The sequence below is a fragment of the Elgaria multicarinata genome, chromosome 1 (assembly GCF_023053635.1).
Source record: "Elgaria multicarinata webbii isolate HBS135686 ecotype San Diego chromosome 1, rElgMul1.1.pri, whole genome shotgun sequence".
Classification (NCBI taxonomy): Eukaryota; Metazoa; Chordata; class Lepidosauria; order Squamata; family Anguidae; genus Elgaria; species Elgaria multicarinata.
The window spans coordinates 152,847,700-152,872,882 of record NC_086171.1 but is presented as its reverse complement, the minus strand read 5'-3'; the positions used below and the strand labels follow the sequence as shown (position 1 = coordinate 152,872,882).

Sequence of the window (25,183 nt, the reverse complement as noted above, 5' to 3'; positions counted from 1 at the left end):
AAGACCTCTGTGAATTCAGAGAGAGGAGTAGCCATGGAGTTATTGCAATCAAAAAATCCTGTTGGGCTTCGGGCAGGTTGTAGGAGCGCTTTATATGTTATGCCAATAACATGGGAGACACTGCATGAAAAAACCTGGCCTATGTGGAGAAAGCTCTATGCTGAGGTCCCCAACAGTCCTAACAACCTTTGTGGATATGAGGATTCACTGCTGGCAGTATGTGTGCCAGTATGTAGGAGTTGCCAGTATGTGGGCTTCTCCTTCCAGACTAGAGTGTTCCCAACAGCACAGAAAGGATCCATGCTGCAGCAATGTCCACATGGCCAAACTAATGTACAAAGGGGGCCTTAAATATTCCCATAAAGAAGTGACAAAGGACCACACACAATAGATACTTTGGAATATTGTGAGGGGGACACAAAGGGAGAGGGCTACAATTGGCCTGCAGGCCCTATGACGTTCAGGGATCTGTGTTTTCCTATACAACGGCTCATGAATGAAAGGCTTTGCCTGTTCCATCACTTGTAGAGACGACATGATGGCCACCACTTTGGATGGCTTTAAAAGGGGATTGGACAAATTCATGGAGGAGGAGGCTAAAATGGCTACTAGCCTTGATGTCTATATGCTACCTCCAGTATCAGCGCCAATTTAACTATTTACAACATGAACATGGTGAATATGGGCAGAAGGGTGCTGTTGCATTCAGGTCCTGCTTGTGGGTTTCCCATGGGCTGCTGGCTGGCCACTGTGAACAGAATGCTGGGCTAGATAGGCCTTTGATCTGATTCAGCATGGCTCTTCTAAAGTTCTTATGAAGGCTGGGGGTGGGGGAACCTGAAAAACATCTCCCCGTTGCCCCCACACGAATCCCCAGTAAACAGGAAAAAATGTTTGGTTCCCATTTTTTCTTGTCTTCCCCATACCCATTTTTCTTCTCCCCACCCCACCCCATACCTTCACATCTCTAATCACCTATCCTTTCAACTGTTGACTACTGGATCCAAGTTTGAATAGCAAATAGTTGGGACATTGCCAGGTCTGACAGACAGCTTTCAGTTGTAAAATACACACATACATACAGCCGCCAGTACTATATTTTTAAATATATTATTCACTCAGTATTTTAACACTTAATTTTAACTTAAATTTAAATTTTACTGTTTTAACTCTGTATTTTAATCTTATATCAACTTTGCTGTGTGGTTTTATCCTGGTTGCGCTTTTTATACTGTATTTCGTAATTGTGTTTTAACCTGTTGGGTGTTTTATTGTGGTTTTAATTTTTGTGAACCGCCCAGAGAGCTTCGGCTATTGGGCGGTATAAAAATGTAATAAATAAATAAATAAATAAATTGTCAAAAGAGCAAGGGGGCAATAAGAGGGTAGTTAGAATAACTACAGAATTGAAATATTATTATATACCTTCAGTGCAAAAGCAAAATATATGATTCCCCCACCATTTTTTTTAAAACAAACACTGCAAATTGTATATGTGGAGCTTTGTAGCTGTGCAATTATAGCCCTGCCAAGGTAGGATAACAACCTTAAAGTGTGATACAATTCTTACTTAGCAATGCATTTAAGTTCTGAGAGAATCCAAAATCCACTCCTTTGCATGGCTACCACAAAGCATCCCCCTCTGCAGGCCTATTCAGAAGTAACAGTGAGAAGTAGCATAGAGATTATGCACGTCTCTCAAATACGGACTAGATTTCTCAGGAGTAGGCATGAACAGCATGTTCTGAGAGCATGCAAAGCAAAGGATTGCACTACAAACAATGTAAATGCCTTGGTTGTAGCATACATTAGGGAAGGAAACATCCCTCTCCATTTGAACCAGTCCATTTTCTTACATCTTCAGATAGGGCTTTGATCCAGGATCCCATGCCCTACCAAGTAACATCTTGCGGGGGCAAGGTGGAAGGATGGATGGACGAGTTAAAGGAAGCCAGATTCCAGCTGGACATCAGGAAAAACTTCCTGACTGTTAGAGCAGTGCGACAATGGAATCAGTTACCTAGGGAGGTTGTGGGCTCTCCCACACTAGAGGCCTTCAAGAGGCAGCTGGACTATCTGTCAGGGATGCTTTAGGGTGGATTCCTGCATTGAGCAGGGGGTTGGACTCGATGGCCTTGTAGGCCCCTTCCAGCTCTGCTATTCTATGATTCTAAGTTCCATTTTTTTTTGAGGCACAAGTTTGTTCCTTCTTGCTTCTGCATCGGTTTGTACATTCTTTGATAAAATGCCAGCATGAAAATTTGGATGCATTTTCATGCACTTTTATCCTAATACACACATTTTAGCAAGCAAGTTTCCCTAATATACGCATTTCTGTGGTCAATTTACCCTAATGTATACATGTTTCTATACATTTTTGATCAATGAACTATATTGCAAAATTCGGAGAAGTGCAGAAATTGAAGGATAATTGCATTCCAGTCTGTATATTAGTTTCAAAAGTACAAGTTAGGTTGGCTAGTATTAAAATGCAAACCAAAAGCATTTCTCCCCCTTCCTAAGAAGGAATAGGACATTCTTAGTGGTAAGTCAATTCCTGTGGAACATCGTTGCATTAGAAATCTGACAATGAAATCTGGTCTCAGAGCAAGTAAAGATTTTCTTATAATTATTATTTTGGTAAGCATTTATTTGACTGGCTCTATGCCTTTATGCATTCTTTTTTATCTGTCTTGTTATTGACATGTGTTATTTTCAAATAATTTATTTTTCTTTTGTGGTTGACATATGTTGATAATTTTAACTTTGCCTTGTTTTGAACCTCCAAGTAGCCTGGATAAAAATTAAATAAAGAAATAATAACACCACCTCAGATTCATTTTTTTAAAAAAACAACAACACAAATCCATATTTCCCATGGATTTGCCATAGAAAATCAGTAGCAATAGTAAACTCCCAGGACAGAATAGGTGAGCACGGTCAGCTGTATTGAACTGTTAAAAGCGTGTATGTGTCATGGCAGTGGTGTGGGAATGGTCCCCATGTACAATCCTAAAAGGCAATAGGCTGCTCTTTCTAGGATTTCCCCTCTGATTCAATAATAATGATGATAATAATAATAATAATAATAATAATAGTAATAATAATAGTAATAATAATTTCTTACCCACCTCTCCATTTTGATCGAGGCAGGGAACACCAGTAAATATAAAATACATAAAACTGAATTAAGAACATAATGTAGATTGTTAAAACATCCTAAACATTCTATAGCCTGTTCTCCACCTGAGTTAATATTTACTGGCGGTCTTCAAGCAGAGCCTGGGCAGCCATGTGCTGGGCATGCTAGCTCTGGATTTCCTGTATTGAGCAGGGAGTTGGCCTAGAGGACCTACAGGGCCCCCTCCAATTCTATCATTCTATATAGAATGATTGCTGATGTCAGTGGATGCTGGTGACTCCGACTTCAGTGGGGCTGTGAATCTATTCTGGATTTTAGCCAGAACCAGCCAGAACTCCAAGGTACTAAACCCCATAACCAAATCTAATTACCTCTCCATTTCACTGCAAGGTGAATTAGCGACAGATCCAGAAATAAATCCACATTGGATATCTCCTTTAGAGTTTTGGCTGGTGCTGACTAAAGCCCAGAATGGATTCACAGCCCCACTGAAATTGGAGTCACCAGCCTCTGCTGGCTGAGGCCAGTTGATGAGTACAAACTGGAACATTTTCTTAAAGTTGTGACAGATCACATGCCTTTTCAGGGCATCTTCAACTACCACCTCTGCTGAAGCCGCCACCTTGTAATCGTGTTCTGCGATTGACTGAGCAGCTCCTCTTACAGAAAGACAATGAGGAATCACAAAGCAAACAGCATTTAAATGAAAACCAATTGCACTAAAATTATACCTTTTTAGGGAGCATATTTCAGGGTGGAGAAAAGTGTCACAAAGATAGATTCATTTAGCTGCTGGATGCCACTGAAGTAGAAATTAGAAACAAGAGGGAAAGGGTGGGGGGAGAGAGAAATGTTTAAATAATGCTAAGCATTTACCACCTGGAAAGCAACTCCAGAGCAGTAAGAACAGTTCGCTGTGTTCTATAACAATATAATAAATTAATTACTTAATACAAAACCATTCTCTGTGTTAATATATAGCTCTTCCAGCAGATATTTTTTTCCAAAGCAAACACGACCAAACCTAATTATCTCTCCCTTTCACTGCAAGGTGAATTAGCAACAGAGCCAGAAATAAATCCATTAAGATCCCTTGCTCCTTTGATAGATCTCACCAATAGCTCACTGGTCTACAACCCTTCAGCCAGCAAAGATGTGGACTGGTCACCTTACATTGGTTTTACTTATATTATCATTGTGTGTACAACAGTGACTGAACTGTTACCTATAGTTTGGTTTATGACACGTTACAAACTAAGAACAAGTGGTGGCCCTAATGCTTGGATGCACAGGGCACTGCCCACTTAACCCTCAACCATCCCTCCCGACCAGCAACAATAAAAATCTAAAAGTGCAGGCTACCAAGCTTGCTTGGAGTCCCCTTTTCTGTCCCCCTGCCCTTTAACACCGTCCATGCATGTGTGTGCGCGCAGAATTTTGCTACAGTCTGAGGGCTCTTGGGAAGGTGTCAGTGAGGAGAAAATTGGGAGGGAATGCTCTGCCTCACTGCCATAAGTGAACATAAATTGATTCTGATGAGGATCCACTGTAATGGGTGAAAACTCGGCATCCTGCAAGGCACCCAATCATTGCCTGCCTCTTTTTAGAACAATGTGCCTGCGGACAGCATCATACTTGCTGCCTTTCTCATATTGTTTTCCAGTTACTTTGCTTCTTTTGTGTTCCCGCATTGGAGACAATATTGGGGTACATTTTGGGTGCACAGACCTTGCTACCAAGGCTTACTCCTAAGTAATCCATCCTTCTTACTTGTGAGTAGACATGGTGGATTTTTTGCACTGTGCTGCTTCTCACTGTTGCTACTGAGTTATTTATTTATTTATTGCATTTCTATACCGCCCAATAGCAGAAGCTCTCTGGACAGTTCACAGTAAATATGGTAAGGGGTGATTTGTTGGGTGGGGAATGCTTTGTGGTAGATATGCAAAGAAGTGGATTTTGGATGCTCTCAGAACTTGCTGCCAGGTTACAGAGATTGCTTTTCTGTGTGGCTCTGAGGAGATGATGATGATGATGATATCACACCACACACACACACTCAGCTTTGCAGGCATGCTCTCTTGGTGTCCCCTTTTGCAACTGTTTATGGGGCAACATTACATCATTATCAAATTGTTGGTTCTCCCCCCTCCCCAAAAAATACTACTAATAATGGAAGAATAGAGTAATTTGCACAGGTGTAGATCACTTTATTGCTACACTTCCATCTTTTTAAAGAGGTGTGGCTTTGACATGTGCTATGATGTATCAGACAGCACTACTTCTGCACACCTTTCCTATCAAGATTGCCAACCAATATAGTTAGCTCCTACCTCTATACTTTGGTACTGGCTAAACACTTATGGTGTTCTTAAACATCTTGCTACCCTTATTCGAGGCAAACCAGACAGTTCTGATTTGAGTTGCACTCACTGAAGTTATTACAGTATTATACTACACTGTGGGCTTACTTTTGCATCCAAATGGAACCTGAGAGCATCATATTAAATTGCTTATGTCTGCTTATCTCCAAGTGAGGAAGAGAGATAGTATTTATAGACAGCATGCTGATGAAGTCTGTCCTTGTTGTGCCCCCAAGAGGCAGAGATGAACAGGCTTCGCTGAATATTCTCAGGACAATTTTCTTCAGCACATTCAAAGTGTGGGAGGCGGGGAGGAGAAGAAAAAAGTAGGGCGGAGAACCTCTGATGATTTGGAGGGGTGCACTTTCAGAAGCAATGGACCTTTTAGCAGAGGTAGTAACATAGTCAGAGGCTTCTTCTTTTAAAACTCCCCCCCTTCCTTTTTTTTTTTTATTTAAAACAGCTTTTGTTACTGTTTTCCTGCAGTGGCAACAATCCTCCTCCACCAGGGGCCATCTTGCTCCACAATACATCTGAAGAGATGTACTATTTGTAGCATCCTTTCTCAGGAGTACTGTACCCACCCACCCCACCCCACAAAGAAAATAATCTGAATTTCTCCAGTCCATCCCTGAAAGTGCTTCCCCGCCTTCACAGCTCAAGAATGGGGCTGAGAAGATGAGGATACACTTTCTGATTTGCCCTAACTTGGAAGTTCTGTGTGGATTCTCTAGCACTGCATGACACTGAAAACCAGCATTCTTATTTCTTCCCTTCCAGGTAGCTTGTCTTCTTTTAGTTGTACTCTTAAGCTCAAATGCTTCAACTTGAGATGAACATATTGATATTATCATTGTAATAAAAAGGAAACCTGGCCAGCTACTATTAATAAATAGATTATGTCTCAAAAATGCCATTGATTGGCTTCTATATTTTTTAAAAAACAGGTGATGTCTGAAGGTACCATACAGTGTACTGCTTATTCACTACAACATATGTGAAAATGCTCGCTTGTCCTTTAGCTGTAGGGACACACACACTTAGAAAGTTAGTTGAGGATATTTCTAAAAACAACGACAATCCCAAAGTGTTTTTTTTTTTAAAAAAAGTAAGACCTCAACAAAATAATAAAAAAGAGATTGCAGAACTGAACCATTCCTCCAGTCAGTGTTTCTTTTTCCTTATATGATAACCAAGATCAGCACCTCTTTTATTATCCCATTTGATGTTTTAAGGCACTATCTAGAATGGCTTTGTCTTGGGCTTAAATTCTGGACTTAAATTTATGCATATAACAAAGCTTCACCTTTTCAGATTGTTCAGAATTATTATCCGTTATTAAGAAGTTTGTTAATGGTAATGTACCAGTTTCTTTGACAGAAAAGTTTTAAGCCTCTATACACATTCAAGTTTACATCCCTATATCCATCAGATGTGACAGGAAACTCTTCCCAGCTCAGAGTATTTGTCCATCTTGTCCATCAGGGTGGACATCTAACACTGTCTACTCTGGCTGGCAGCAACACTCCAGGGTCTTGGCAAAAAGAGGTCTTTCATATCACCTACCTGATCCTTCTTTTGAATTAGAGATGCCAGGAATTGGACCAGGGACCTTCTGAATGCAAAGCATGCACTTTGCCACAGAGCTGTGGTAACAGCTTGGAACTAAAACAGAATTCAGATTCTGGAGAAGAACTGATCTCATCTCTCCTAAATGCTATGTTCAAAAGCAAATGTGCAAAGTGAACAGCACCCTTTAAATATAAAGGATCACAAGTTTTAGTTCATCTAGAGCAGGGGTGGGCAATATATAGACTGGGGGCCGCATGCACCACCATCCTCTTGTGCGTCCCCAACACCACCAGTGAAATTTGGCAGTGGAGGAAAAAAATGGGCAGTGGCAAACCACTACAGGCTAGTTTTCAAGCTAAATTTATCTTTGTAAGGGTCTGTAGTGGTTTGAAGCCAGAGTTTGTTAGCAAAATGCCATTTTTTTAATTTTTTATGATGGCATGGAGGCAGTGGTGGCAGAAATGTGCCTATGGGGATGGTAGAAAGTGGCCCCTAGACCCTCAAAATTTTCCCATCCCTGATCTAGGCTATGGATGGGGACCTGTGGCCTACAACTCCCATCACCCCTGACCACTGGCCATGTAAGCTGGGGTTGATGGTATTGGAATCTAACAAATCAGGAAGTCCACAGGTTCTCCACTCCTGATTTAGAGACATGCTATGAAAATTCACACTATCTCTGGGATTTCATTTAAAAACATAATGCTAATTTATCCCAAGCACATACTCATAAGATTCTTTACGAAAAATGTTCTCTAGGAAAACACAACATGCGTGAAAAGTAGTGCATGAATGTCTTTCTCCATAATTCAAGAGGGGGAAACAGTAAGACACAGAATGAATTGTTTCACTGAAATGCTTGCCTTTGACAACATCTCAAGATTTGTTTTGCAGCTCTATGTCCATATACTTTTTTTAAAACAACAACAACAACAACACACCAGGCAAATAGCAGCTGTGTGTGTGTTGGGGGGATCATCAGGAAAATAGGGCCAGGGAAAGAATTAACCTCAGCCCTCACCCTCAAACTGTACTCCCATTTCTCACTGGAGAAAAGACAAGAAGGAAATTTTCTTCATCGCTTGTTCTTGTTAGCCAGAGCCATAGTATAAGATATACAGATAGCTAAAGTGACCATTGTCCCTGGTCTCTTTCTTCAATAGCACTCACAGAACATGTATGCACCCAAATGAAATCGGAGAGCATCTTATTAAATTGTTTATGTCTGGAAAATTGGTCTGCTTATCTCCAAGTGGGGAAGAGAGTTCGTATTTAGAGACATCATGCTGATCAAGTCTGTCTTTGTTGTGCCCCCAAGAGGCAGAAATGAGCAGGACTTCCAACTCCCAGCATCCAATCTGATTTTACACTATATCTGCTTGCCAGACTCTGGAAGCCATTACTCACTCATTAAAGCCTTCGTTTCCTTCTGCTAGTTCCTCTACACTACTGCTATGACTCGGATAGCTGTGAAACCATGTCATAGGATGCCAAGCCTTCCATCCCTACAATGCAAGGTCAGATGCCTTCTGCTAGGGTGCTGACATGTACAAGCTCGAGATTTGTGCATGGGTGGGTGGGGGGAGAGATATTTGATATCTGAATATGTTATGCAGTCTAGGAAATGGGCATACATTGCATTCAGTTTTACTACTATTTTGATTGTAAAATATGTTTTTACCAAACTATAGGGCAGTTGTTGTTTTAATCGGAGTCTGCTGGTGGAAAGGAACAGTGGGCAAGGCACAGTGGACAGGGCAGACAAGAGGCCGAAAAAGGGGAGAACGGGAAGATGTGTTGATATAGTAGTTTTCATGAGCTCCTTATGCCGCTTTAATGCCGTCTGCATGTTTTGAAGTCGTTATGCCAACCATGAGGTCTATGAATGGGCTCTTTACTGAAAATTAGTGTAGATTCTCAGGCTTCCACAAAAGCATTAAATTGTGTGCTAGCATTCTGCAATTTCCTATCATGATTATGGACATCAGTCCTTCTTTGATGATGACCCTAATTATAGTGGTTCTGAATACTGATATTAATGGACTTTTTTTCATTGCCTTGGTTTGTCTGAACTATTTTTTCATGTTTTTCATCTTACAGATTCAACACACCTCAAACCAGTTACAGAAAGAAAATAAATATGAAATGACTAGTGCTGAACTGAGATTTCTCAGAAGATATTGTTTGGAAAACATTTTTGAAAAAGTTGTTTCTGCCCTCCTCCTGAAAAAGAAGACGGTCTTGCAGATTAATATTTGAATACTAACCATACTGCCATTTTTACCACATAATGCTCCGGACTGATGCTAGGTCTGGGGCACTGTGCATGATGCAAAATGGCAGCCAGGTAGCCAACACAAGCAGCAGTACTTAAATAACAAAATGAAGAAAAAAGGCAGGAGCGATGTTGCTGCCACTGACCATAAAGAACCAAACTCCTCAGAAACTGTTGGCGAATTTCTACTCCCCTGGAGAATACTTGATGAAATTTCACCTACAATTTTGCTGCCTGCAAGCAGGGTGGAGAAATTCGGGAGGCCATTTTCACTCAGTTCTGTGAGTGGGACCTTCCCCAAGTAATACAACTAAACTACAATTAGGAATGGAAGAACCAGCAATTACAGGGCTCATCAAAATGCTCTAAAATGCAGTTTCAAGCTCATTTCACTTTGCTTGTGTTTTCGTTTCCGTTTCATTTCCCGCTCAATTGAATGAGAAAGTACACATTTTGAAGAGCAAAAATTCACATTTCTGTGCATATTTTTTTCAAATGTGCACACTTTCTCTCATTGGCTCTATGTAAAACTGTGCATTTTCCAAATTTAATCGCAATTTTCATGAATTTACAGACAGTTCTTGGAAAAATTCTGCTGCCCATGCTTGCCTTGGAATTAAAAACACAACATTTTCAGATGATTTGAGCACATTACCAAAATTTTCATACATCCCTAACTACAATAAAAACAAAGAGCAGAACAATGAGAAAGGAAGGAAAAATAACGATCCAGACTTCATTTTTCTCAGATTGATCTCTATATTACCCTTCCAAGCAGTAATGCATAATTAGGGGAAACTGAACACAAGTGTTCCAAGAAGCCTTCCTAACCCTACCTCCACTTCTGCTTTCCCTACAGAGATAAAATCTGTGGCCTACAGAACTTTCTAGCACACTGGGAACCTGCCCCAAATAATACAGCAAGCAGGAGGAGAGCTCCGGCTATTGGGCGGTCTAGAAATGTAATAAATAAATAAATAAAAAATTCTTCCTGGCAAATTGCAAACCATTTGTTCCATCAAGTTTGGATGGTGATGCATTGATAGTGCTAATATTCCTCAAGTTTGTGGTTCCCTAAATACCTACAATGCATGCACTAACCCAGACCTGCAACCGAGAGGCTTGTCAACACAGTGGGGATATAGGTACCTATTAAGGGCTCTCTCATGGAGAGGCGAGGAACCTCAGGACCAGGGGCCAAATTGTGCCCTCCTGGAGTCCCGATCAGGCCTCCAGAATTTCCCAGACAGCCATAGCCACTGGTCCCACCTACTTTCCCCACAACTGTTTGGTGGTCTGCTGCCTTCTGTATAGTTTTCCCTCATTCTAAAAGGTTGGCATTCCTCCCCTAAAGCTTGGTTATTGGCATTAAGAGCTTTGAATTAAAATCTGCTGGCATTTGGGTAGGATCTAGTGGTGTCCTACCATTGCTGGCTTGTACTGCCAGTTCCCAGTGCTTGAGTGGTCAGCCTTGGTGGTGTACGCATGTCTTCTGCCAGCGGCAGTGATGCAGCATTCCCGGGAGCAAGCCCCCAAACAACTGAAAACACAAGTTTCTGGAAAGGGCAGGTCACACATCCAAAAACTTGTGTTTCCAGTTGTTTGGGGACTTGGCTGCAGAAGTGTTACATCACCATTGTTAGCGATAGTGGACGCGCATGCGCACCGGGAATGGGTGGTGCTCACCACCAGTGGTAGGGCACCATGGGATCCTGCCCATTGTTTCTGGCCACACTCCTTCTGGTCCCACCCCCTTTGCCTTCAGCCCTGCCTACCACTGGAATGCGCCCCCCAAGAACTTCTCCAAAGTTGAATTCAGACCTTGAGCTGAAAGAGGCTCCCCACCCCTGCGCTACTGAATGTTCACTCCCAGAGAACCCACGAGCAAGAGTCGGTAGAGACTGAAAGCTGTAAGGTAGACTTCCATGATTATTTAGCCAAGGAACACAAGGGAATCCACATGGGAGACAGAATTATCATGAAAGGATTTCCAGCTATCCATCCTGTCTTATCTGACCTCACAAACTCCACTGCCTACCTATGGAGGATTCTATAGCTAGGTTACCCCAACCCCGATCAAGTAAAAATATCTGCTACATTTGACTATGAACAGCAGCCATCCCTTTCAGAATTTGTTTCACACATGCCAGTAGTTAAGAAGGTGGGGTTATACACCCGTTTATTGGACATGCAGCATTTTATTTACTATCTCTAGCATCATGCCCGTTGGATATGAACATGTCCTACAATTACACATATATCATTATCAGCCACTACTGTAAACATCTATTCTAGCTTCTTTTACAAGGAGGGCCCTAGAGAGGCACAGCATCATCCAGCTGAATCCAGAGGAGACCTTAATAATTACTATAATCCAAATTCCAGAGAGATTGTAAGGCAGCCTCTTTTACACAAGGGCCCAGCCATGTACCCAAGACAGCCTCCCTCTCACAAGAGCTCAGCAATGTACCCAGGGCAGCCTCTCCCACACAAGAGCCTAACTATGTACCATTAACTTCTCCCACACTGGTAGTATCAAGGGTTTAGGGGCATATTACAGCAACTACAATTAGTAAGATTTCTTTGAAGTCAACTTTTTCCTGATGGGGGAGAGTAATTAAAATCATTATAGAATCTACAGTATAATTTTTGTGCCAACTTACAACTCAACCCAAACCTTTGCTAGTTAGCAATGTTTGGGTAAGGCAGCTTCTGGGGATTTGAGGGAGGAGCAAGAAAATTGGCAGTGGAGCTGAGAGAAGCCTCCACACAATTTTCAAACTGAAGCAGTTTCCACGATGCCATTCTGTACAACCATAACTTGACAGCCTCATCTTTGGAGCTGTCATTTGCAGTGAGGCAACAAAAAATCAAAGTGTGCCGTATTCAAAATGGTGGTCATCTCAGATAGCATAAGAAGGCTCCCACTTTTTTTGATCTGAAAAATAAATGCTTCTTCTAAAATGGTGTTTCTGGAATGGAATGTGTGTGTATTACTCTTCGAAATAGTTCCTATAGGCCTGCATATCTGTTAGGCTTATGGATTCCCCACCCCTCTAAAGAAGCAAATGGGTGTGCTTTGGTAAACAGACCACAGCTACATTCCTCTCCCATGATACCAAGATCAAAATTACTCTGCAAAGAAAGTCTTGTGTTAATTTTCTTGGCTGATATGACTCCAAAACCCATTTTAACTACAACACAATTCAGTCATGCCCACCTCCTTTGTGGTCCAAACACTATCTCCAGTACCTGATGAAAATTTACATCAATGTACATTGTAGCCCAATTTTGTTTCCTGGTGAACCAAATTGCATTCATGTTGAATGAAGACAATGTCTATAAGGGACCTGCACCCATAGCACAAAAGTGTTAACTGCAAGCAGGACAGTCCAGACATATGATATCCCTGCTTGGGTAGGGAGATGCAAGCGTGTGTGAACCTCAGTCTGAGTCAACATTTTGTCCATGCAATACATCCAGGCTGAACAATAGTGGTTATAGATTAAAGAACTATAAAAATGACTTTAATAATTTGTGGATCTAAATTCTATAATCAGTCTTTTAAATAGACTTTTCATTGAAAACTCACATTGTCCCTGTGAATCCTCACTTATAATTCAGCTTCTTTGAATATATTTAGTTCCCCCCCCCGCTTTTATTTAGCAAGTTCGAAATTCATTGGGTTCATCCAAGTTGACTTTAACTAGCTTAGTTGCCTTGAATATCAAAGTGGAAATCAGCTGCGCAAATTCAGCACAACTGAACTGAAACAGATTCAACTACATTAAAGAAACTATGAGCCAGTTCCAATGTAATATTTTGCAGCTGGACTGATTCCTGTGACTGCATGACTTTGAAGGCAGTTATGAACTGGCCATCTAAGCTACTTGTTCACTGACAATCCCAAGATCACAAACTGTCAAGAATACTTTCATGGCTCACAGGATCATCTTCAAGTAAGTTGCATGGATGACTCATTTGCATAAAACATTTTTATAAGCTTAAAGCCACCGGTCCAGGATCTATCCCACTGCTTCAAAACACTGGGTTGGGTGCGAATCATAGTGACTTGAACAAGGTTTGTTCCCATTTGAGGTCAATGTTGACAACAAATTTATTTATTTATTTATTTATTTATTTATTACATTTCTATACCACCCAATAGCCGGAGCTCTCTGGGCGGTTCACAAATCATCTAGATGCTCAAATAATATTTAAATGCCTGATTAAAGCAGGGGCAAAGCAATTGTTTTCCGTGACTCCTGTTGAGAGGCCATAAAAGAATGACATAAAACAGCAGCAAGCTTACTTTAAACATTAGAAAGAATGTTCCAGAATTTGGGGGCAATGGAATAAAGCATCAACCACTTATGTCTCAGTTAATTTGCTCTGGTGTGCTTCAAGGGGCTGGTCTTTGGTCCTCTAGGTACTATGCAAACCCTTTATAATTTTTACTCCAGTTTAACAGTGGCAGGTTTCCTTGTTGAATCTTGCATACTATGAGTCAGGGTAAAGGCCATTCAAAAGAACTTCCAGCCTTACTAATTGGTGATTTTGTCAGACTTTTGATTCAGGTTTAAGCCAGTCTTTAGTATGGGACCTTCATAAGTACAGAGTCCTGCTTTGGTTTACGTGCAGGGGGATACATTTGAGCATCCTTTAAAATACTTGTTGCTGGCTTTTACCTCAGCCGGTGCACCTGGGCTAAAGGGTTTCCAGAGACTGGTCTAGTTTGAAAAGTCTTGTGTGTGACTTGGTCTGTGGTTGAGATCAGACACTTTGTCCGTGTATTACTCTCCACTTGAACGTGAGACTGTTTCGCTGCTGCTGCTTCTGTGTGCTTCACTGCAGACAATGAGGTATCTCGGGACTTGATTTCTTAGTTCTGCGGAGGATGGATGAGCTCATGTTTCTTTATATAGATATCCCGTCAGATTCCTCTCCATAGCAACACCTCCCGGCGTGACAGCCTCTGGGCTTCGGCTGTCAGAGAGCCTGGCTGCTTGAGCTTGACACCGCATCCTTCCCATCATTGCAAACAGCATCCGCTCAAAGGCAACAGAGCAGAGAGGGACCGGAGCAGGTAAGAGGAGGGTGGATCCACGTGCTGCTCCAAAGCATCATACTGTGCGTTACACGGTCAGCCAGGAAAAAATGAGAAGAAGGCCACGTTGCCTGATGCCACAGTGCCATCTTGTGGGCAAAATATTCAAAAGGCTTGGCCAAAAAATAAACACCCCCCCTTTCTTTCGTTAATAATCTAGCCAGAAAATGTACCATGCAGCCCAGAGATATTTGAAGTATTTTTTTCAAAAGAAGCAAGGGAGAAATAGAAAATCTAAGTGCAAAATGTGATAGCATCGTGATTGTACATGATGCTATCCACAACGGATTCAAACGGTTACAGATTTATATGAATCCAACCTGTGGATTCCAAGTCACAAAGATTCTATGGACTTGTCTACCACTTTTTCACAAGGTGGGGGGAATTTGTGCTAATTCATATTAGTGCTCGTGTTCATCGGTCTTACTTCGCCAATGCACATTAGTGTTACTTCGTGTTAACTAATGTGAATTGGCGCATTTGTGAATTAGTGCTCATTGAATTAATACAAGGAGAACACAATTCTGGTGAAAACATCCAATTTGATCAATGAGTGGATGATGCAACAAAAGACACCTGACAATTTGCATGGAATTAGTAATGCCCACACATCCCTAAATAAAAGAGGGACCCAAGAGGTCTTGCTGAATAGGGGAAATTATAGTGGCACCATGGATAGAATTTAGGAGGAGCATATCAAGAGCTGACAGACATGTGGAAAGTCAGAAGGTGCTTGCAGATGAAGGTCTCTTAGTGCCACCAGTTGAAAGACATTGTGCAGCTATTCTGCCTTTTTCTCAATGGCTTTTTTTCTGGTTAGAAAAGATGGAAGAAGATGGTGGGAAAACCCAGGGGGTTACAAATTGAATGTTGCCTCGACCCCCCCAGTAAAATTCTATGAGGACCTTTTCTTCTGCCACTCTCAGTTTGTGGAATGGCTTGCCGGGAGGGATTCGTCAATTTAACAGTCTTCCGGAATTTAAGAAAGCCATAAAGACTGATCTCTTCCGGCAGGCCTACCCAGTTGAATTTTAAATTTGCCTTTTAATAATGTGCTGTTTTTAATAATGTATTAGTTTTAAATGTTTTAATTAGTTATAAGATGTTTGCATTTATGTTGTACCCCGCCTTGATCCAGAGGGAGAGGCGAGTAACAAATAAAATTATTATTATTATTATTATTATTATTATTATTATTATTATTGATGAGGTAGGCAATTGCACAAGAAACGTCTTGTCTAGAAGTTCCCAGAGCCACCACTATGCAACTCGGACCTACACTCCACGTAATTCCTAAAGGTTCAAAGAAGACTGCTGTAGCCTAAAGGTTTATGTGCCGGTTCTCTGCACTGGGGAGAAAATAATCCATTCACTCAATTTCTGTTTCTTTGACCTTTATTGTTTTCACGCTCCATTAATAGAGGAGGCATAATGGACAGCTGTCATTCACAACTGTTTTTTGTGTGTGTTGTTGTTGTTGTTTGTAAAGTAGGCCTCGATAAGTGCTCTCGTAATGCCTTTGTATGAGGGGAGAATGCACAATCAGGACGGAGAAAAAAATGAAATTCCAAATAAATGTTCTTGAAAGAATTCTGCGTGGGCCCTCTTGCAAATTTTCAAATTCATTTTTTATTGGTGCAAAATGAGTTGCAGTGTCCAAGGCGTCCCCTCCAGCTTGACTGCTTTTGTTGTACCCACAGAACTTGCAGGTTGTGCAATGAGGCTTTGGAACTTCTAAAAATAACCCTGGAAACCCTCCACTGAGCTGCTCCATTTTGGAAACAAGTATTTCTGCTCCTTTATGCTTACAGCCATGAAAGCCCTGTTGTGCAAGCAGGGGTCAACGGGATACTACCTTAAGAGAGCACTCAGCACTAGTTTTTTTTTTTAAAGCAAGAATATAAACATGCCCACGTGTGTTGTGCCACATACTATTGATGTTACAGGTGCTATCAAATCAATGCCAACAACACTGATGCAACACAAGCTTTTTGTTCTTTTCTGACCATGCACCCACGCAATGTGGCTAGTTTCCTCCCCCTACCTTATTATATGTTTGTTATTATTAATAACCATAATCAATTCTTAAAGCTCTATCACACCTGAATGTTTGCCCTTTTATTATCCCCCTCCATTTACTTAGCATTTGAAAGCCTTACGTTTCATTCATCTTCACACCTCTCCTTGGACTTGCTGTTTTCCCCCACCCCGCAGATCTCACTTGTACCTCCCCTTACAATCTATTGGTTGTTCGCAGGGACACCTCGCCCTGGCATGCCCCCTCCCTTTCATCAGCAATGCTGCCCACCCTCAGAACATTGGATTGAGTACGATGGGATAAAAATACACGTAGAGGGTCAAGCGCATTGCTGGAAAAAAACATTCCTTCCCTGCACTTGGAAACCTCGCAAAGATGGGGGGAAGAGGCGAGATCAGGGCAGGACATGGATGGTGTCATCTGAGTCCTTTGTATGCAACGCACTGTGACAGCAGGCTATAACACTGGTGTGATGGAGCTCTCAGGCTGCAGTCCTATGCACGTGTACCTGGAAGTATGCCCCATTGAACGCAATGGGGCTTACTTCCAAGTAGACATGTATAGGCTGGCACATTGCACTCTCAATAAGAAGCATACAAAGGGACTTGCAAAGCAATCCTAAATGGAGCAGGAGGGAAGGGGATCATCCACCACCTCCAGAACCCTGGTGGCACAAGCAGCTGGGGGCAGGCAGCAGATGTACCCTTTTAAAATCACCCTGATGGTTGCTTTCTAAACCCTCCTATTAATTCCAACTGGAGGGTAAATTTGTTGTTGTTGTTGTTGTTGTTGGGATCTCAGGGCGGCGTACAGGTAAAATCATACAAACAATGTAAAAAGAATAAATATACACAGATAAAAACAAATTAAACAATTAATAAGTTAAAACCAGTATAGAATTTAAAAACAGTACAACCAATTAAAACAATTTAAACTAGGTACAGTCTTGATGAATTAAGCCATCAAAGGCTTTGTTATATGCCAGCCTGGAACTGACACAGATGAAGGGCCTGATCCTGGAGCCTCATGGAGGAGCCTTGGAATCAACAGATCCAAATCTGGCTCTGCCCTTCCCCCCACCCCCACCCCCACCCCCGCATCCCGCGCCCTGTCCAGAATGCCCAGTTTCAATGCTACTGCTGGTGGGAAGACGCACCACAGAGTTTTTCACAGGCAGAGCCGTAGCCCCCAGGGCGGATGTAGCCCACCCATCTGTAGGAGGAGGGGCACTTCCACCTGATCCTAACACACAGGCTACAGAAATTCTTGCTGCACTTCTTGGGGTAGGTTTTCAGGCAAGGTTTGATTTTGATTTCAAATGCAGTCATGGGCACTTTGCCTTTATCACAAACCTAACAGTACTTAACGTTTAAAAAGGAGTTATTTACCGCATTTGTATCTAAAACTCAAGGAATCTGGACAATTGACAAGGGGTCCTTTTATTTCATCCTCACAACCACTCTGTGATGCAGACTAAATGGTTTATTTCCCTTGGGCTACCCAGTGATCATTCTGTGTGAGCAAAAACTCACACTCCTGGGCACTACAGCCTGCTGCATTCTGTCCTGCTAGAACTTTGAAAAAGCCATATCAAAGCCTTCTTCTATTTTCAAGGCTCACCTGACCAGATGGGAAAGGTCTCTGAATTGTACAGCAACCACATCTTTGCCCTATCCTAGCCATCCAGATGTCCCGTGCATTAGCCTTTTGCCACCTTACTCCATAGAATTTGGGCCCTTCCATCTCAATAAAATGGCTCCAGCAATGGATACACACTTGTACACTAGGCAAATTATTCCAGCCTTGCACAACTATAACAGCCCACTGCAAATAAGACTTCCCCAGTTGCCTCTAATGGTTCAGTCATTATTTCACAGGGCCCTACAGCCATGACTTACCTGTCAGAAGCATGTGTTTGAGTTGAGCATTACAAAAGGAACTGGGAGGGTATCGGTAGAGAGTTTCATTATCTATGCCTGTAAGTACAACAGAAATGGAAGAAATAAAAGTCAGATTTTCTTAGCATATACCAGGAGTCTCTAATGTGGCACCCATGGGGCACCACTGCACCCACAAGGCCAAGTTAAGGCCAGGTTGCAGAGGTTTTCTCCCTCTGCAAGTGAACAGAGTGATTCTACCATTTGCTTGTACTGGGGTGGGGGGGTGGGGAGGGTCCATGCTGAATAACAGCTGGTGGAGGGGAAGCTATCTGAGGAATCATCATAATGTGGTTAGGGAGTCATTTTTCTCCCTCTCTCATAATACTAGAATCCAGTATCATCCATGAAGCTAATTGGTGGGAGATTCAGGACAGCTAAAAGGAAGTACTTCTTCACACAGCACATAATTAAGCTATGGAATTCACTACCTCAAGATGTAGTGGATGTACCCCACCCTAGGGAGGTTGTGGGCTCTCCCACACTAGAGTCATTCGAGAGGCTGCTGGACAACCATCTGTCAGGGATGCTTTAGGGTGGATTCCTGCATTGAGTAGGGGGATGGACTCGATGGCCTTGTGGGCCCCTTCCAACTCTGCTATTCTCTGATTCTATGATAGTGATGACCATGAATTTGGATGGCTTTAAAAGGGGGTTAGATGAATTCCTGGAGGAGAAGGCTAGCAATGGCTACCAGCCCTGATGGCTATGTGCTACCCCCAATATCAGAGGCAGTAAGCATATATACACCAGTTGCTGGGGAACATGGGCAGGAGGGTGCTGTGGCATATGTGTCCTGCTTGTGGGTCCCTGGTCAACAGCTGGTTGGCCACTGTGTGAACAAAGTGATGGAATAGATGGACTCTTGGTCTGATCCAGCATGGCTCTTCTTACGATTTTAATGTCTTAAACAAATCGTGGGAATAGTACCAGGTACTGGGCAGAAATGAAGGATCAGTACATGTAAAAAAAAAAATACCAAGGGCAGGCTGTAGTCAAAAGAATGAAGAAGAGCTGGTATAAAACAGAAATGTCAGCTTCCTGGAAAGCACTACAATTTTCCACAAGTAAAATAATAGTGTGTTTTGCAGTTGCCACAACAGATGATTCCATTCAACTGTTGTCAGCGTCAATATGCCACACCAACATCTGCTTCAAAACTATAGTTAGGAGTGTCAGAATACTGAACTTTCAAATGCTGATTATATTTTTGCAAGGAAAAATTGCATTCGTAAAAATAAATGAATAAAATACCATGTTTTAAGGTTTTACGTATATTTATTTTAAAAATGTCAAAACAAAATCACCCAAAGAACCCAACAATCTCAGAGGCACCTGATGACTGACTGTCACTCTGGTTTTCTTGTGAGGTGTGTCAGAGAGGAGGAAAAATCTCAATCATGACAGCCGCCTTGAGTGCCATTTGTCTTGGTAGCAAGGCGGGGTACAAATATCCCAAAACATGTATTTAAATATGTTTTTAATACATATTTATATGTATATTTTCTTCAAAAATATGTACTTAAATGCATATTTTGATATATTAAATTACCAAGAACTGCATTACAACATTTAGAAAAGTGTGAAATCTGGTAGATATATACATTTTGATCTATGCATTAACCCAAGAGGTCATTTCATAAAGAAATTCACAAAGGATTAATTCCTCAAGCATCTCTGTTTCTCTTTAGCTGGGTGGGAGACAAAGAAAGAGCAAAAAGATAGACATTTGCTTTTCCCCACTATGAGCGCCGTCAGACGGGGGGGGGGGGAATCACGTTTCCCTACCGTCGCTTTTCTGTCCCACAATAGGGACGAACTGTTTCCTCTTTCTTCACAAAGGGAAGAAAGAGTAAGCAAGCAACAACTACGTGGCCCATTCATTGGGTGTTTTTATTGCGCTGCTTTTTCTGCACTCAGCAGGAAATGGTGACACATTTCGCTTCAATAAAAAAAAAACAGATTTACTGGGTCTTATTTTGTCACGAAAAAAAGGGCAGAAAGAGCAGGAGATGCCTGGGAGGCAAACGTCATCATCAAAAGTATCCATAAGTATCCAGTAACGAGCATGTGATAAAACACTCGTCTGATGATGCTATACATTTTGCCTGCCTCGTACTGATTTCTAGAAATGTTGGAAGATATAGGAATCACCTGTTCAATTAAGAATAGTTGTACCCCACTATTAAATATTGGATATGCTCTTTGTGTTCTGGACAGAGACAAGGTGATTTACAAAATTAAAATACATACTGATCAGCAGTTTAGGATGCATGATGCTGGGAGGGGGGAGGCCTAGCACCAACCTTCTTTTTCTAAAGCTTCAACAAGTCTCATTACAATCAGCAGTGCTTGTTCGGGGAGATTTAACTGATTGACAAACTCCACCTGCCCAGGGCCCCCTGTTGGGAAGACAGAAAGAGAAATAGAGACAATTTAACTCACATGTTTTCTCGTTCCAGTTAAAATGATAGTTATGACAGTTAAGCAGCATGGTAAATGCCTCCTTCGGGCCCTCATTTGCCAGAGATGTTTGGCGCTAGCCAGCCGGGTATCATCTCCGAAAAGATTCAAATTAATTTGGTTGCTATTCCCAGCTACTAAACTGAATGGAAAGAAAATGAGAAGATTATGTTTTCAAACACATCATTTGTAAACCAGCAATTCACTGTAGAAGAAAGGAGATTCCAGTCAAAGAAGATCAAAGAGAGAGAGAGAGAGAGAGAATGAAAGACTGATACAGACCATAGCTTAATTCCAGTTGTAATGTGAATTCAGAGTGAATACTGGTATAACAGTTTAAAAGTGAGGTTCCTGTATTCAGTGCCAAGTTACATCTTCCTGACTAGAGATGAGCTCTGAAAAACTAGTTCTGCAAATTTTCATCATGGTTCAATTTGAAGCTAGTTGTGGAGAGTGCCTATGGGCTATAACACCCATAACATTATCCAAACAGCTATCCCCATTAAAAACAAAAAAGTACTATGCCACTATGTTGTACTTTTGGTCATTTATAAGCTTGTTTCAAATATATCTATATCTGGCAGTCATAATAAAATGACTGTGGACTATCCTGGACCAGGAACATTTTCACTATTATTAAGCTTGCTTTCAAAAGTGCTATGTGTTCGTCTCAGTAATATTCTGTGCCTTTTGTGCCAATGCACTTTGTAAAGTTCATAATATCACTTGTTAATCCAAGTTCTGTTCATTTTTTTTTAACATCTACCCTAAAATTCATTTCTATTTCATTACACTTTAGAAGAACAGAAAATTCTGATGTTGAGTCCCCAGCTGTGGTCTTTGTCCCATCACCACCTTGCAATAATAATAATGACAATAATAATAATTATAAATTTGTACAAAGATTAAAAACGACAACACAATCCTTGCCCACAAGTTTACAATCTTGATGTAATACAAAGGTACAAGGAGGGAACAGGGTAACAAACAAATGTAAGTAGGGGATTCTTCAACTTACAAGAGACTGGCTCAACATACTCTTTCATCTTTTGGAACTCACATTGGTTCATGAGAGCTGTCTGTTCTTGCGCTATGCTCCAGTAGCAAAATGTTTGTGTCGATACAGAATCCCCCAATTCTGATATATACTAAATAAGCTGGAGAAAATCTGTTCCATAGCTCCAGACCTCTAAAACATAGGGTAACTTTCTCCTGCAGTATTCAGAACAGAACTGTGTTTAATAATGCACATTTACTAGCACTAATCCCAGCCAGCAGGTGGCTGCATTACTCCAGAAAGCAGAGTCAGTTGCAATCCTTAAGAAATGGTGAAATTGACAACCAGGGAATTGCTTCCAACTTGGCTACTAAACTGGAATTACTGACATCAGAGCTTGGACAAGGATACCTAAAATTTCTAAACCGGAAGTGAATTCACACAGCTGTGTGCTAGATACAAAAAAATATTAACTAGCATCAGAAGCAAACACTGGGTATGTACACATTTATGCTTTTCACTCTCTTCAATGTATGTTTTCTGTCTCTTTAATGACTCTCTTCAGTAATGGAGAGAGTGTTCCTTCAGTTTTGGGAGGGGGAAGTTTCAAGTATAGTGATTTAGGGTTGCCGGACTGCAATCCAGAAATCAACACTTTACCTTTAAATTCCCCAGGCACAGGATTCTCCTAGCCATTTCTTCCCTATCACCACCCTAAGCAGGACTCCAACTGTGCCACACAACAGTTTTATTGCACACTCGTTGCTGGGCACTCACGGATTTTCATGAGTCCCTCTCATGACATCGACTGCGTCCCATGCACGTCCCACCCCTTCTGGCCTTCCTCATGCCACAAAAAACCACCCAGAAAGTCTGATATATTTCTAGAACCAGAAATTGCTGCTATCTCCTGCTGTGTGCAGGAGAAGCAGCGCGATCAGAGCAGCCCACTGAATGGGCCACGTGCATGTCGTTTACTTCATCTTTTGAAAGAGGAAGTATCAAGCAACGAAAGCGGGGGCGGAGAAGTGACGGTAGGGGTGCATGTTTTCCCCCTTCCGATGGTGCTCCTAGACAATAGAAATTAAGGTGAACAGGCAGGAAACTACAGTTCCCTTTTTTCTGCATCAGGAACAATAGAGTTACAATGTGGATCGTTGAATTGCAATCTAGTAATCTTAGGGCCTTGCTAGATCTACCTGAAAATTGATGCTTCAGGCGCAGCGAGGCCGTGCTACAATTAGCACGGGCCGTCACGCCTATCTACATGTCAGATGCAATGAAGCCCCGTCGTGTCTGCCTTTTTTTTTTTTTTTTTTTTTGTTAAAGGGGCCGGCGTGCGCAGGAGCGCATCACCAGAAAGGTAAGGGTTGTTTTTTTAAAAAAATAGGGTCTCCCCCATCCCCATCCCCCAATTCCCCCCCACGACCTCCCCTGGCCTCCGATCCCCCCCGTCCCCATCTCCTGTGTCCTGCTGCCACTGCTGATGTCCCCAGCCGCTCTGTCCCGCTGCCGCCGCCACTGTCCCCAGCCGACATTTCCTGTTGCTGCCATGTCCATCCTGTGATGCCTGCTGTCACCATGTCCTGCAGGCTGGACATGGCAACAAAAGGAAACGCCGGCTGGGGACAGTGGCGGCATCAGTGGGACAGAGCGGCTGTGGATGGCGGCGTCAGGACACAGGAGGTGGGGACGGGGGGGGGATCGGAGGTCATGGGAGGTCATGGGGGGGAATCGGGGGAAGGAGCGCTGTGGCCCGTCCACCGCTTTTCCCAGCTACTCGCGTGTAAGTAGAGTAAGCTGGGAAAAGCGGCTGAACGGTCCACATGCCTGCGGTCCCGGCCTCAGCCCGACCTGAGGCCAGGACTGTGGGAAAAACCGGGCTAAATGGGGTTTCACTTACCCCGTGCCCAGGGAGGTTTCACCCTGCCTGACCCCGGGATCCCCCGTGCGTCATCTGGACGCACAGGGCACAGCACTTGTCACTCCAAATTCATTTCCACATTTCTACTCAGGGGTAACTCTTGTTGAGTTCAATGGGGTTTACTTCCAAGGAAATATCTATAGGATTGCAGCCTAAACTAGGATACTGAAATGTTGTTTTAAATGGATATTGTATCTAATCTGGTTTTTATGCTTTTTATGCTTTTAAATTTTGTATAGCAGTTTTTAATGTTCAGTGTTTTAATTTCTGTAAACTGCCCAGAGAGCTTCAGCTATGGGGCAGTATATAAATGAAATAAATAAATAAATAAATAAATAAATAAATAAAGTCTCAGCTTTGCTCCCAATCTTGAAACGACTGAGAAAAGCCACAAAACTGAAAACTAACATTTAATTAATCAAATCTGCCTTGTTAAGACTGTAATATCTTAAAAGTTAATTGCTTATTAAAAAACAAACTAACCATTATTTTTCTACCACAGTTTGAGCCATGTTCACCATAACAGTTAAAGCTGCAGGAGCCCTGCCCAGAGGGAATTTCACCAGGTGCTGCATGCATACAAATGACAGCTGCTGAAATTCCCTTTTCTATACCACTGTTAAAGATACAGGAGCCCTGTCCTCCTTTCCATATGGTCACCCTACCTAACTTATGTGAACCGCCCAGAGAGTTTCTGCTATTGGGCAGTATAAAAATGTAATAAATAAATAAATAAATAAATTATTGTTTTCTTACTTTAATTGTGTAACCCTTCTTGTTAACTGCAATGCTCCTAAAAATGTCCAGCGTTGCCATCTACCTACAAACTAGTTTGCTGTTAAAAATCAATGCATACAAGTGTATATGCTTGTGATGAAAGTCACAGAATACTCCAGGAATCTTGATCCTGCCCAAGTTAGGACCAATTCACATGGCCCACATATTTGTTGAAAAAATGTGGATTGCTCACAGGGTCTGTGCATAGAGTGAAGTGGTTAACACCGTTTTTTCACTGGACACCCATAGCTTGGCAGCACTGACCTTTTCTCAGGCTACTACAAAGTCTTCCAATAATTAGTCTGAGATGGCAAGATACCAAAAAAGTGGACACTGTGTGGGCAATGGAATAATCATGTGCTTACCATGTGCTCAGGTACTGCTAGCCCACATTTGGACCTGCAGGCAGGTTCTCATGAATCAGGCTTTTGGCCAGGCTCAAAGGGGTTACCGTGGTAGAGATTGGTTTTTCATCAAAGCAACCTTAAAACCACATGCTGAAACTGAAAACATGGCTCAAACCTGAATAGTTGTAGTGATAGCAGTGGACATATTTATGTGTAAACCGTGCACTCAGCAGGTGCTTGC

The 25,183-nt window shown here is 42.0% G+C and overlaps 1 protein-coding gene across 1 annotated transcript in view; it reads right to left on the bottom strand.

Annotated features, from left to right (window-relative positions):
• PIK3R3 (phosphoinositide-3-kinase regulatory subunit 3) overlaps positions 1-25,183 on the bottom strand; it is a 323,162-nt gene that overhangs the window by 280,885 nt on the left and 17,094 nt on the right. The window contains exons 2-3 of the mRNA XM_063139463.1: positions 20,741-20,836; positions 18,396-18,473 (exon numbers count right to left, since the gene is read on the bottom strand). Of these exons, the coding sequence (XP_062995533.1) occupies positions 18,396-18,473; positions 20,741-20,836 (174 nt within the window). The remainder of the gene's footprint in view (positions 1-18,395; positions 18,474-20,740; positions 20,837-25,183) is intronic.